We start from the raw sequence: 15100 nt of genomic DNA on the forward strand, positions 1-15100 counted from the left end.
AAACATAGCCACAAACAGATTGTGTGTTTGTGAAACCGAACCTACATATATCTTTTCTCACGCGTACGACATTCGTCGCATAATAATTAGTATGTATGAATATGATAAATTATCTGTTTGAAATCTTTTCAATTTTAAGTATGTACGATACATCATAATCTGTAGATTGCGAGCGCCAAACAGATCTAACAATACGAATCAATTGTCCAATCGTCGTTAGTATTTGAAAAAATTTCATGGAAGAATAAAATTTAAATCGAATTGTTTGAAATTCTTTGCAATTAACGCGCGTGCGAATTGCGTTATATAAAAAAAATTTCTCTTTGTTATCTCATTTGAAAGTTAGGAAAAAAAAAAGAGAGACAATATACAATAAGCTTGATCCCCGCCACATGTGGCGTGGAAAAAAGGTTCTACATCGTGTATAAAATTATCCTCAACGTTATTTACGTTACGAAATACCACGTTAATGTTACGTTCTTCCGTGTAGACGCCCGGACGACTAATTAAGACGGTTAGCTATAATTTAGCGGTTCGCCGCGTCCGTGGAACGAGGCTCGTTCCGTGAGGTCTATTCTTTTACCCCGGCACACAACTAGATGTAGATAGATAATAGCGCGTCGCACACGCGCATATAAACGGGGGATTCAGGGTTCTCCACGGATAGAGATAAGCGCATGAATTCGATGCAAATTACATTGGCCGTTCGCCGATAACGGGCGCCGTTACTTCCTCCTACCGGCGGCGCGTCGCGTTATCTCCGATCGCCGATTAACGAGGCGCACTTTGACGATCGAGAAATGGGTTTTAACGCGGCGGTTAGCGCTCCCGACCCCTTATCGTCGGCGAAGGGCCTCTCGAAAAGCGGTATCACCGATGACGCCGTCGCAATCTGGTTGCGCTGCTGCGGCAAAATCGTACGCTTCTCGAGACCGCTCGCTCTCCTTCCCATCGCACCTCGATCTTGAATCATTTAATTTTATCGCGGGAAACTACAGGGCGATCCGTTATTTCTGGTACAATCGCGAAAATATATGATTTTGTGTGGGGGAGGGGGGGAATGTGGAATTTTATTTTTATCTGAAAAAATAAAGAGGCAGTTAAAATTGGCAATAAAATTGATGTGAGAGAGAGAGAGGGAGAAAAATTCTCGTTATATATTAAAAACTGTCTCGTATTGGAAATACCCCCTCGTTCTCGAAACAATAAAAATTCCCGAGCTTTTCAAGTAATGTCATTGATCGCGATGATGACAATCACACCGATTTCTGAAATATCCTTACGGGCGCGAAGTTGGGGGAAGCTCGCGCTACGTTACGCATTAATAATTCGACACATATACGCATACCAACAAATACACCAGCTTCTGTGGAATTACGCGCTGACTAGCTGTGAGTTTTCACTAGCCACGTGGCCCCGAGATACGGTTCGTCGTAGATCCAAATCGAAGGATCGACTTCCTGTCTACGCTAGGGATGGCACGTCAGAGCCATCCCTAGCGTATCCCTTCGATAATCGAGAGGATCTCGTGGTACTTGTCACTCGCGGTGAGATCGGGGAAATCCTCAGCCGAATGAAAATGTGCGTGGCACGTGAACGTTCTTTAACGCACGTGTAATTCATTTGCAGATATATTTTCCTACTTTCCTTTAATCCGCTAAAGTCTTACATATTCAAGCTTGTTTTTGTGCAAAAAAAATACATCTTTTAATTTAATATCCGTCATCTTTAATTTCGATTACGCTACTTTAAATCCCCGTTGATGCTATTTTCAATTGCGTTCGACGTATCCCGGCCGATGGTCCGAGAAACGCGCGCCTATAATAAGAGGCGAAGCGGAGTAGCGAGGCCTCGCGAACTTTTTGCTCGCGATAATCGCGCTGGGTGGCCGCACGAGCGATTTCTACATCGCGGATGTACCGGGTCGTTCCGTTGAAATCAGTTATGTCTTCATTAAAAGCAGCTTTGCCATTATCGAATGGCAATAATATTTTATTATAAAATTATTAAAATACGCGCCACATTTATTTAGTGATTTTTAAACAATATTTATGGCATATTCACGCACGTAATAAATTTTTCTTTTTTACATTAAGAGATGTAAAAAATCTCGTAAACGATTGTTAATATCCAAGGCTTAGGGAATCTTGATTAGAGATGGAAATATATTAATTAAATAGTATTTTATTCAGATAAGTAGCGATTAAGATTAATTTTTAAATTAAAATCTTGGCCTTTTTATACACTGAAAATTTATCCGACGATTTATTTTTGTCGAAAAGTCGAGTCGAACTCTCAACTGATGATGTACGCACCTTTTCAACTTTATCGTATGATCCGCGATAGAGCGAAAGGATTTTCGGTGATTCTTCGCGCGCGATTGCACAATCGAGAGCGCGATCACCAGTGGGGCAGAGAAGCGATGACAGTCGGGATGAGCGACTCAGAGAGATTAAAATTCGAGGTCGATGCTCCACTTTTCTTCTCGACGAGGCGGCTCTCGGCCGAAGAAGAGAACGAGCCTCTTCGTGCTTCGCCTTTACGCGGAATGAGTCAGTGAGTCAGTGGCCCCGGCCTCCACAAGGCGAACGTGCGTGTGCGCGCGTGAGTGCATGCGTGGAGACGTATGCATACGGGGGTCTGTTTCCCTTCTCTCACTGTCTTTTTTTTCTCCCTCCACAAAGAAGGGAGACCGACTCTCTCGCGAGGATTTATGTGCAGGATGATAATGGAACGTGATGAATTAGTTTCGTCGGGGAATATCGGAGGATACATGCACATGTGTGTGTGTGTATGAAAGTGTGATATATATGTTTCTTTGAAAATAATACTATCACTCTACTTTTATATCTCTTGATCGTGTACCTTGATCTTCTGTGAGTCGACTTAATTTAGAGCAATTTGCTCGATGAGACACTTTTCTGTGCGAACATTTCATAATATGATAGAATATTTTAATACGAAAACGAAAAGGTAAATTCGACGAATTTATCGAAAACGTTTTATCGTTTCTATTTTCTTAGATTGTATCTTTTAACAATAATCTTTTTAATTCTTCATATTATTCTTAAAAATTTATCTCCGATGTATCAGGCACAAAAATTATTTAAGAAATTTTTCTGCTATATCTGTGCAAAAATATTATTTATTCGCGAATTTAGAAAAGTGATTGATGAGTGTACGATTGATATTTAAAATATCCAAATTATTATTTTTTATTTTCCACGATACGAGAACACTTTTCCGCATAGCGGATGTCGATCATTGATTCGGGAAGATGCGACAGTGCAGTTTCGCTTTTAAAGGAACGATTCGCAAACGCGCTGATCGAAATTGATTTATTCTCATTGACAATGTGCAACTCGATCGAGCCGGATCAACCTTGGCCTTGCGTCTCATGTGTATGCGTATTTTCCTGCCACCTCCCCCCCAAATGTTTACAGAATACGCGGATCCGTTATCATCGTCACGTCACACATACGCGCGCGCGCGCACGCGCGCACGCACGCACGCCAGAGTTCATTTACTCCAATTTGTTTATGTTCACCAGAGACGATTCAGTCACGTGTACCGGCCTCGACCTGCTGCACCATCTCGCGTTCGCAGACATTTAGGTATGCGCGCGTACGTAGAAAGGACGTCGTTGTTACGGTTACAAGTATTATTAGGCTGTAGTATGAAAAATATTTGTCTAATTAAATCTTTTATTTTTATTTTCCACGAAGTTATTGATTTCGGCTTCTGAAAAAGCATATTACGAGATTCTCCAGAGCGATGTTTACGCTTACAAAATTATTATCAGAAAATTATTTTAACTATAAATATAAATTCCTAAAAACATTATAAATACATTCGATTGATACTAGTAGAAAATTATCGGATCCCTGAAATAGAAAAATTTATTTTTAACTAACATTTATTTTTGAATTCTCTCTCTCTCTCTCTCTCTCTCTCTCTCTCTCTGTTTCTCAATTATTAAAAAAATAAACTTTTTTATTTGTAAAATAGAATTCGTAATAAAACTCCAACGGAGACATATATAGTGGGGTTATTAAGTCATTAATGACTTAATAGGATTTGGATACTCGATGACTCTAGCGATGCTTCCGTAGGAAGATTCTATCGCTAACTGATTCATCCAAGAGATGATAGCCCCGTAAAGATCACGATCGAAGATAAACGTTGAATTCCAGCGGCACGAAATAGCGTACGGGCGCACTATTCCGTAATATGTGTCTTAATTTTCTGGCAGCTTTGAAAGCGACCATCGTCGGCGCGGCCCGCAATACCGGGCATTCACGCACGCTCGCGCGCCTGCGCTTGCGAACGTACGTGTGTGAGATTAAAGGGCGCCGACACTATATACGTGTATGAGAGAGAAACTTCCAGCACTAATAATACCTACGAGATGGTGGAGACGTGCGGCGCGCGCACCGCCTTAAAGGCGACCCATGGGAATTTGTCCACGTACAAGGTGTCCCAGAATCACCGATTGTTCCCCGTGTCACGATCGCTAAAAGAGAAATTAAAGGAAAAAAATTACATGTATATAAATTAATTTCTTTTTTAAATTGATTATAAAAATAAAAAAAGAAATATAAAAAATGTATCAGTTGACAATGAGAAGATTTCGGGAAATCAAAATTAATTTTTTATTACACGTTATTAATAATTCGGCAACGCTAGATTAATAGGCGTTATTATTAGTTGGAGGTTTATTTTTATCTGTATGAAATATATTTTATGAGAATAATTCATGTAAATTTGTAATAAATTATACACAGATACGTGTATATAATAATAATAAAATGCAAAATTTCTCTATTTTTGTCCGATTCGTAAAACAAAAAGTAATGACATTCCCTTTAAATTTTTGTCTCAAAGAAAACAGATCCCCCAAATTCATCGTATAATTTATATATCGCTGAGAGGGGATATGCGTGTCTATTTCTGAGATACTCTGTATACAATGTGACTCACACGAAACTGGGACAGGCGAAGCCTCCCTTTCCTCGGAAAAGGAAGATGAGACGAACAGAGTTTAATTCTATTTTTCCTAGAAGTTCATCTCTCTCCGCCTTGCACGGCCGGAGAGAACGCGGTCGGACTTTCTTCTTTTTTTGCGTAAAAACGTATCGTACACATACAACACACATGCAAAAGTATATATTTTAAATCTATTTATATATAAACGAGGAGAGCTACAAATTTCTCTATTTTATTTATATATTTACAGATCCATTTTTTTTTTATCTTACGCAATAGGATGATTCAAGACGATTCTGTCCTGATAGAAACTTTTTTTTTTTTTTTTTTTATTAAGGAAAAGGCGAGGAAAGGTAAGGAAAATTGAGTCGTTAAGTTTTATTACCTGAGATCAGATCCAAATACGGATACGTGGAATAATCGATTTTATGAGCTTTCCCGCGGGTTTCAATTTTTGTAAAACGACGGGAAGCTTTCACGCGTTCTTAAAGCGTGAAAAAAAAAAATCCCAAAGACACCGACCGTCACGCTTTTCCTTAAATTTCATCGATTTTGCCGATCCGCAAAGGACAATCGATGAGGAGTACGTCGGGCACCGATGCATCTGTAAGAGTCGGCCCTTCCCTTTCATCCTTGCTGAAGGATGTACGCCCACACGACCCGGCGTCATTCGGGCGCCTTTCATCTTCCGTCCGTCGTGCTTGTCCACTGTATCTGCGACTCCCGTTATATATTGTACATACGCATTGTGTACACGTGTGTGCGTGCGTACATATATATATATATATCCATGGCATCCTAAAATTTCAAATAGAGTTCTCAATGCTGTCAGTTTTGTTGCAAGATCATTCAGAAGTCACGATCTTTCTTCCGAAGCGTAGACCGCTTCTTTTTAGAGTTACAACTTCATCTCACAAATTGAGGAGACTGTTTCTCCAGGTGGGATTTTTTTCAAACTCTCTCTTTCGTCAGAATTTTCCCCCTCGGAAATTTGGAAACTTTTTTAAAACTTTTATCAGATCAATCCTGACCTAAAAAGATTATTATCAATTTTCATATAATGAAAATACGAGGTTGAAATCTCGTGTTTACTCTTTATTTTTTATACTTACAATTAGTTGTTAGAAATTTTTGCAAATAATTTATCAAGTATCTTATAGGTTTGCGGGGAGAAAACTATTAATTATATCGAGATTCTAAAAATGATCGTAAAGGTGTAGAAGTCACAAACGAGAATAGAAGTATAAGCTTAGAGGGAATATTCGCGATTATTAATTAGTCTCGAAGGCTCTTTACCAAGTTCAACCTTTGGATTTCCCTTTCGGATAGACATCGCCGTGAAATTCCTCGGTTGATTAGAGCGCCGGGCCGGATCGAGTTTTTTGTTACGACACTTTCGTACCGTACCTACCACAAGAATCTCTTCGTTTATCCGGTTGAGCCGCGTGCGTAGCGTACCGCGTGAGTTACGTGCACGCGCATACCGAGTATCCTGGAATTCACACGGTGTGACAAAAAAAAAAAAAAAAAAAAAACCCTGAAATCTGCTTCGCAAAATATGTTAATTTTCTCTCTCATTGTCAGTAAGACGTCATGTAAGATTCTTTTCTCTTTCAATTAAAATAAAAAATTGATATTTTTATAAAAAATGTATAAGAAAAAAAAATATTAGCAATTAAAAGAGTGTAGAAAGTATTACTATTATATTTTTTTGTCACATATGTTTGTATTATATTAGTATATTGGTATAATTGGCGGACGATTTAAGGTGTAAAAGGGTATCACAAGGAAAATAGAGACGCGGGAAGGTCCGACAAAGAGAGGAGGATGAGAGTGTTCGAGTGGTCGATCGGACTCGTCTCTTTCTCGAGGAGGAACACTTGCGAGAGAGAAGACGGGTCGCGAGAGAAGCGAGGCGATTGCCGCCGCCGCCGCCGCCGCCGCCGCCGCCGCCGCCGCCGCGCTTAACGAATTTATGTTACTTGTACTTTTAATGTTTTTTATGGCGCGACACGAGCTGCGTCGAGAGATAGCAGACAGCATAACAGGATCTTATGTCAACGACGGTGGTCTCCGCGCCGCGAGCTTGTAATATGTAGATACTGTCCAACCGCCGGCAGAAACCCCATAAGGCCCGCGGTGAGAGAGACCACTTACGGGAAAAAGGGGGGAACCGTCTTTGTCCCCCTCCTCCTCCTCCTCCTCCTCCTCCTACCTCGTTTCCCTCTCTCGTGTACTGCCGCGTGTGTGTATGAGGACGTTATATAGACGTCTCGAGAGCGACTCGTGGCGTCTCGACTTCCTTTTACTTCTTCTTCTTCTTCTTCTTCGTCCTTTCGGTTTCTTTCTCAAAACGGTCGGTGAAAATACCGGTGTGCGCTCTCTCGGTAGTATACAGGGTGTCTCACAACTTCGCGACCATCATTGGCAGATTCGCGAATGAATTTTCAGAGTCGATCTCGCCTTTCGCGACAATATTACGATTGGTCATTGCTTATATATTGATTTACGTCTTTATTTAGCTAAGTCTCGAATATAATGTAAGCTTTAAAATAAAATTTTAAATTTTCGCTTCTCAATATTAATTGCAAAGGAATAATAAGGACACAATTATATAGAGGAATGTTAAATATTTTCCTTCATTTTTTTAATAATTCCTGGATGCATAAAAATAATCATTGAAATTTTATTGTATATATATTAAAAATAATCTTTCAAATTTTATTGTATATATATATATTATCTTGAATTTTTTTTTTCCTATTCATGACTAAATTTTTCCTGCTAATGATTTTTAAAGAAACTTTGAAACTATTTTTTCACTTAATATACATATATATACAGTGTACCATTTTTTTATAATGAAAAGAATATATATATAAAAAATATAGATAATATTTTTAACAGATCGTATCTTATTTTATTAAATATCGAAAAATATGCTGCGTGTTTTGGTATGATTCTGAAATAGCGCGATATTAAGTATACATACCAGGAGTTACACCGGTCTCATAATCATATGCGTGTTTCCGAGGAAAGCTTAGACGGCAAAAGTCACGCGGAAACACAACGCCGGAGCGCGCGTAGCGCGGTGGGCCCTGCCGCGTGTTAGCGGGCCCCTTCGCGGCGCACCATGTGGCGGACGTGGATTGTCCGCGCGTCTAGAATTACCCCCGGGGTCCGTGCAGCCGTAGGCCCGCGCCACGAAAGTTAATTGGCTGGAAAACCTTGCTATCCGATACTCGACGCAGCTACCGCCCCGAGATACGTGGCCCCGCGTAATCCATATTTTCATCTGTCAGCCGTTGTAAGCGCGCGCGTATATTGCCCCTCTCTTGAAAGATAACTGTACCTCGCGCGGTGTGTAAAAGGCGGCGTTGAACAGATGTGACGGGTATAAAGGCGATTTTTTATATTTGAACTGACGAAGAGCGCGCGCAATTAGATTTTTTTTTTATTATTATTTCACTTGTAAAAAATAAATACGAATTACGGTAAAAAAACTCGGCCAAAATTTATTATAATATATATATATATGATATAATGAGTCCTGTTTACAATTATTTATCATAGAATAGTGCTTGTCTATTTATTTACCAAACGAAAGAGAGAGGAGATGAGGAAGAACTAGCGAAGCTCATTCCACACACGATTGATTTCTCTCTTTTCTTTTCTTTTTGGATTAGACATCTCTCCCTCCTCCTTCCTCGAAAGATAGGTATTGTTGCGGGTGGTCCGTGGTACACATTGTCAGAGCGGCCACCAGGTAGTGTGGCAACGTTGCCATTCGCAATGTTGCAAACGTGGCTTTCCCTTCTTCCCTTCTCATCCCTCTGTAAGATCCCAGCTTCTTATTCGATCGCTTCTCTCTTTATATCTTTTCTCTCTCTCTTTCTCTCTCTCTCTCTCTCTCTCTCTCTCTCTCTATATATATATATATATATATATATATATATATATATATATGTATATATATTCTTTTCTTTTTTAAAATTTTATTTAAGCAGTAATCTCTTACTCTAAAAGCTTGGATCACCATTTTCAATTTAGACTTAAAGCTTCCGATTGGTCGCTAAAACCATATGTATATCGATACCAGAAGAGAGAGATCATGTGAATTTCTTGCTTCTCATACATACAATATCATTGAAAATCCATCGATCAGATCGAACAAGTATTTAATTGATATATAATCCACGAGAGCGTGATGATTTTTAGGTAAAAATAAAAAATACATAACAATTTTTCTATATGCAACAACATGACGAGTTTTCAAAATTTTCTCTGTTTCAGGGAAAGGCGGAAGGTCAGAGGTCAGCGGTGTGGGTTAGGGCGCGACTACAGGATCAGCTAAGTCAGCTGGGTTACTTCCTGCAGAGGCATGCCGGGAAAGTTCTCTTCGTGGCCATCCTCGCTCTGGCCACGTTCTGCGTCGCCCTGAAATCCGTGCAAGTCAATAGTAAGGTCGATCAGCTGTGGGTGCAGGGTAAGTGACCATTGTGCGCGCGTACTTTATTCTCATCCTTCAAGGTCGCATCGCTTCGCTCTTTAACGATCCTTACAATGTAACGATACAATAACAACTCCATATCCGTGTTACTTTCGGTCGTGAAAATGTATGAAATATATAGAGAGATTAAAATCACAGCGATAAAAAATATATATATATAACGAAGAAGTAAGAAACACTTTTTATATCGGGTTTATATGCGTATTTTATAAATGTTATTTTGTAATGAAAATCACAATATTAATGTTTAATTCTATTTTTAATGTATATTTCTTTGAATTGTGAGAAATGAAAATATTAAAGAATTCGTTGTATGAAACTTGTCGGAAATGCGTAAAGAAAATCTGACGACAGAAGAGAACGAATGAATGTGAGAAAATCGGAGAGCATCGGATCGATTATTTCCGAATGGGGAGCTTGACTTTGCCCCTTCATTTGCCAGAAGCGCGATCGTAAATTTTCACGGCGCGCAGCGTGGAAAACGGTCGAGCAGAAGCAAGAAAGATAGGGAGGATAAATCGTCCGCGGGGAGGAAAGGGAGGAAAAAAAGAAAAGGAGGATACGCTCGTTGCGCTGGCAAAAAGAGGGAAACGACTTGAGCGGAATCTCTTCCCCACCACTCGCTACATTAGTTGCACGCTGGGTGGCCCTTCTATATTTACCCATGCCCCGAACGTTAATTCGAACACCCGTTGCTAACTTTATATATGACGGCGTGAACGAGGGCGGCCGTGAGGAAAAATCGAACGTTTCGGGATGTTTTTACTTCTATTCCATTTGCATAACGGCGCAATAGCGTTCACAAATATGTTAAAATCAAGGTCTGTCAAAGATCTTATCAACATTCTTTATATGTTGGATTTTCACGTTTTAATGTTGTTACATAAAACTACAGATTAGCGAAGAATCATGCGATGTTCCTGTGAACGCGGATAAAGAAAAATATATTAATGCAACTGGGAAGCAGGTCGGAAAAATCTGCCATTTTATTTTATTTATTATAGGTTTTACTATTTTTTGTGGAAAAAAAATTAAATACTTTACATAAATTATTTTAATTTTACATGTCACATAATATTGATATATATATATATATATATATGTATGCTTCTAATATTTCTTCAATTACAACATACACACATATTTATTTTAGACAAAGCACAAATTTTATTTAATAACATTATATTATTATATTAATGCAGCGAAGTATAAATAAAATGATAACGTCGAAAAAAAATTATTTACAAGTAAAAATTTTCACGTAATTCGCGTTCGATAGGATATATACCTCGATTAGTTTTGAAAGATTAGACATGTGTCTCTTCATACTTGAGATGAATTTCTCGTTAACGAAGATTCGCGCCACAAATTGACGGAACATTCCGTTCGTCGGGACTATAGAGAGAGAGAGAGAGAGAGAGATGTTGCCTCGTTGATGTCATGGGTAACTGTATATAGAGATTCTTTCGTTGCGCTCGACTCGGCACGAAGAAACGCCAAGTCGTGTCCCGGTTTTTGATCGGAGGGAAGATATTATCTCGGACCTCCTAGATCGTGTCGTTCGAGGACGTTCCGTGACATTCGACCATGCGAAACTTCACACCCAAGACGAGTGTTTTTCTCGCCGGTATTTATTTTTTTCCATGATAATGAAAAATTAATCGGCGCAAAAATCGAGAAACTTTAAGAATTTAACGGATGAGTTTTTAGATAAAAAGATTATTGCGCCAGTAAACATTATAGAGTAAAATAATCAGTATTATAGTTGAAACGTATTTTCTTTGGAATTAATAAATTGGAGAATATTTTTGTCGGCTGATGATTCCCGATATTTTGATTTTGTACGTAAAAAAAATTTTCCGCGGTTCGTTTCTCGGAAGCACGTTTCGCGCGTAAAACCGCGAATTCTTTCCACCTTTCACGATCGACGATCGTTCAACGATCGGTATGCGCCCGATTGGTTCCCGCAACTACGAAAGTCGCAACCCGATCGCTGTCGGCAATCACGGCGATAAACCCGCCGCTGTTAAGGATTTATAAGGATCGTTAAAGGAGGCGCGGAACGCGTTGGATTTGCGATCTTGGCCCGAGGCTCGATCCTGGTCTTTGGATATTTTTTTTCTCTTTTTTTTTTCTTTTTTTGCGCCATTGTACGATTGCGCGGCTTAACGTTTACGGTCGTCGAGGAATTTATATTATACTTTAATATTGCATAATATGATGTACATATGCGTGTGTACTTATATCATTCTGTGTTGTGTATAACTTATTTTTTCAAAAATAACATAAAATAACATAGAATCGTGTATCGTGCAACTTGGCAGCAATACGTATTTATTTCTAATTAAATTTAATCCTCAAATAGAGATTTAATATTTAAGAGACAGTTTAAAAATATACAATATTTTCCTCGAAGAAGTATTGAAATGAGAAAATATATTCTGTCAAAGCAAAGTGTGGTGTCTTAGAATTTTTTACACAAGGTGCAACATATGTGATATATTTAGAATCATATATATTGTATAATACTTTACAAATTTTAATGATTTAAAATCGCGTCACAAATCAATGATCTCAAATATAGAGATACAATGTTCTTTAACAATAAGACAATTAAACATTTCGATAATAGTACGTAAAATCGACGTCAAGAAAATAATATTTTGCACACGCTCGAAGAGTTAATCATTTTTCGTTGTACGGTAGCAATTTAAATCATCCCTCGATCTCTTTACGAAAGGGGGCCAATCGTCGTCGTCACCTATCCCGGACGCGCGCGACTCGTGGCGCTCGATCGGCCCTTCTGACAATGAGAAGACTGCGCCCGCATATGTTTCGACCGAATGTATACGACGACGCAAGTCACCTCACGGATATCCGGTATCGGGTAGAGGCGAGCGAGCGCGCGTACGTCTCGTAGCACCGGACTCTGCCTTTGCTGGAGGTGCTGTATCCCATTTAACGTCGCGTTCGCGCGTCGCGTAATTCTTCCACTACTTCTCTTCATCGGTATCTCGGTAAATAATCCAAGCGCGACAGACGAGACGTACTCCCCCACAGGAATGTGCCTGACCCTCAAGCGGGAGACATCGTTAAACTTTCACACAATTCAGATAATATTATCGCAAAAGAGTCGATATACCACTTTTGCCGCGCATATATCATCTAAATTTTCGTAAGTAAAATATTTCTACATTTTATTAGTATCCTCGAAAAAAATATAGTAGACTAAATATATATATATATATATATATATAAGATAACATAATCGTAGATAATACATAGATATCTAATTTCGAGTTGTATAATGGGGTCGGAAAAAAATCGCAATTTTTTCGAGATGTATGTACGAAAAGAGAGAATTTGTAATCGTGAAGGAGCACTCACATCGAAACATTTCGTAATCGTCTGACAGGGAGCGAGGGAGCTGAACAACGAGATCAGTGAATGCAACTGCAACATCCGGTGCTGCAAAGCGCGAAGTATCGGCTTTCGATCACCTGCTCACTCGTATACCTATATCTATACGAGCACTTCCTTTCGTTCCGAATTCTTTCTACTGTTCTCGATGTGAGAGAAACGGGCGCAGTCCAGGTTATTGATGTTACAGCGAAAAATACAATACCGTTTCTATAAGATCGACGAAAGTCATAGTAAAGCAAAAAGAAACAAGTAGATTTGTACAAATTAGAAACTTGCACATTGCTTTCTCATTATTTTATTTTACAAAGCTTAAGCTGCTTTAAGCATCAGGTTTTTTCAATTTTTGGTTCCTCATAGAGGAAGCTTTGTGAACGAAATAAAAAGATGAAGCGATATGCTATTTTTTAATTTACACACTTTTTTTATTTTTATATAATCGTTATAGATTATACATTTACGTTATAATTACCAACCATTCTTTAATGATACTCTATTCATGTTCTTACATTTAACTTGATATCTTAAAATTTGCGAAAGTTAGGATACAAACATTTCTCAAAAAATTCAAAATTTTATAAAAAATGACCCCTTTCACCGATACTCATCAAATTCAGTACCAATCATCTTTTAATAAGACTCTATTCATATAAAAAAATTTAATCCGAAATCTCAAATTTTCCGAAAGTTACAGCGTGTACAGACATTTCTCAAAAAATTCAAAATTTTATAAAAAATGCGCCCTTTCACCGATACTCACCAAATTCAGTACCAATCATCCTTTAATAAGACTCTATTCATGTAAAAAAATTTAATCCGAAATCTCAAATTTTCCGAAAGTTACAGCGTGTACAGACATTTCTCAAAAAATTCAAAATTTTATAAAAAATGCACCCTTTCACCGATACTCACCAAATTCAGTAGCAACCATCCTTTAATAATACTTTATTCATCTAAAAAAGTTTAATCTGATATCTCAAAATTTGCGAAAGTTACAATGTATATAGACATTTCTCAAAACATTAAAAATTTTATAAAAAATGAACCTTTTCATCGATTCTCATCAAATTCAACACCAACCATCCTTGAATGATACTCTGTCCATGTAAAAAAAATTTAACCCGATATCTCAAAAATTGCGAAAATTAGAGGTTGTACAATATATTGTGTGTACACACACACACACACACACACATATACATACATATGATTTTTCGACGTTTTAAAACATTCTAAACACATTGGCAAAGAAAACTCGAAAAAAAATTTTGTCACGAAAACAAATCTTCCTCTATGAGGAAGCAAAAAAAGAAAAAAAATAGAAAGATAAAAAAGGGGGAAAAAAATATTCTGAAAATGAAAGAAAGTCGCGTGTATCGTTTTCTATTAAAATTCAATATTTCTATTGTGTTGCGTCATAAAAAAATGGAATACTGAAAATAATAAATGTGTCACGCTACGCGAAATATTTAATATAAAAGAATATTCTTGTTTCGTCTGAAACGTGAAATTCGTGAATTTCACAATACACAAACGCGATTGCCGGAAGGTTAAGCAGAAACGTGAATGGCACACGCGCTAATATATCCGTTTTCTTCTTTTTCTTCATTCGGACAACTGCGTGTGGCGGGAAGCGTTTAGCATTCACAGAGAGCAGACTGAAGAAGAGTGCGGTGGAAAAAGACGAGAATAGTTTATTTTACCTCCATCTCGGGTAAGAGGGCAACAATACGTACAGGACGTTTCAAGAAAGATTCATTTTTCCTTTTTAAAAAAGATCAAAATTTAATATCTTGTGTGAGGTAAAAATTAATAAATTATTTATATAAATATATTCTTATTTTGAATTACTCTTACAGCACGTCTTATTCATTAAGGATCCGAATTTAACGAATGTCACGTTCCGATTTTCGATTTTATTATTTAGATAAAGATTAAGATCATTATTTACCTTATATCTATTTTGTTATTTAAAAATGTCACAGAGGCGAATTAAAATCGTAACATGTAAAATATCATTCATGCGGATCAAATAATTTTTTTTTTCTAAATATAAATATAAATATTTAAAAACATTATATATTAAGAGAGAGAGAGTGAAATTCAAAGTGGTAAAGGTAATCAGAGAGAAGCAAGTAAATGTTTAGTAATTATATTTTATATTCCCTTTCTTGATATTACCGT

General features: G+C 37.8%; 1 protein-coding gene across 2 annotated transcripts in view; it reads left to right on the top strand.

Annotated features, from left to right (window-relative positions):
- Positions 1-15100, top strand: part of Ptc (protein patched) — a 36938-nt gene that overhangs the window by 1759 nt on the left and 20079 nt on the right. For both annotated transcript variants that reach the window (XM_070301721.1, XM_070301729.1), the window contains exon 2: positions 9280-9472. In XM_070301721.1, the coding sequence (XP_070157822.1) occupies positions 9280-9472 (193 nt within the window). The remainder of the gene's footprint in view (positions 1-9279; positions 9473-15100) is intronic.

Source organism: Polyergus mexicanus, unplaced genomic scaffold (genome assembly GCF_030449975.1).
Source record: "Polyergus mexicanus isolate NDT 795.1 unplaced genomic scaffold, iyPolMexi1.0 SCAF_1, whole genome shotgun sequence".
Taxonomy (NCBI): Eukaryota; Metazoa; Arthropoda; class Insecta; order Hymenoptera; family Formicidae; genus Polyergus; species Polyergus mexicanus.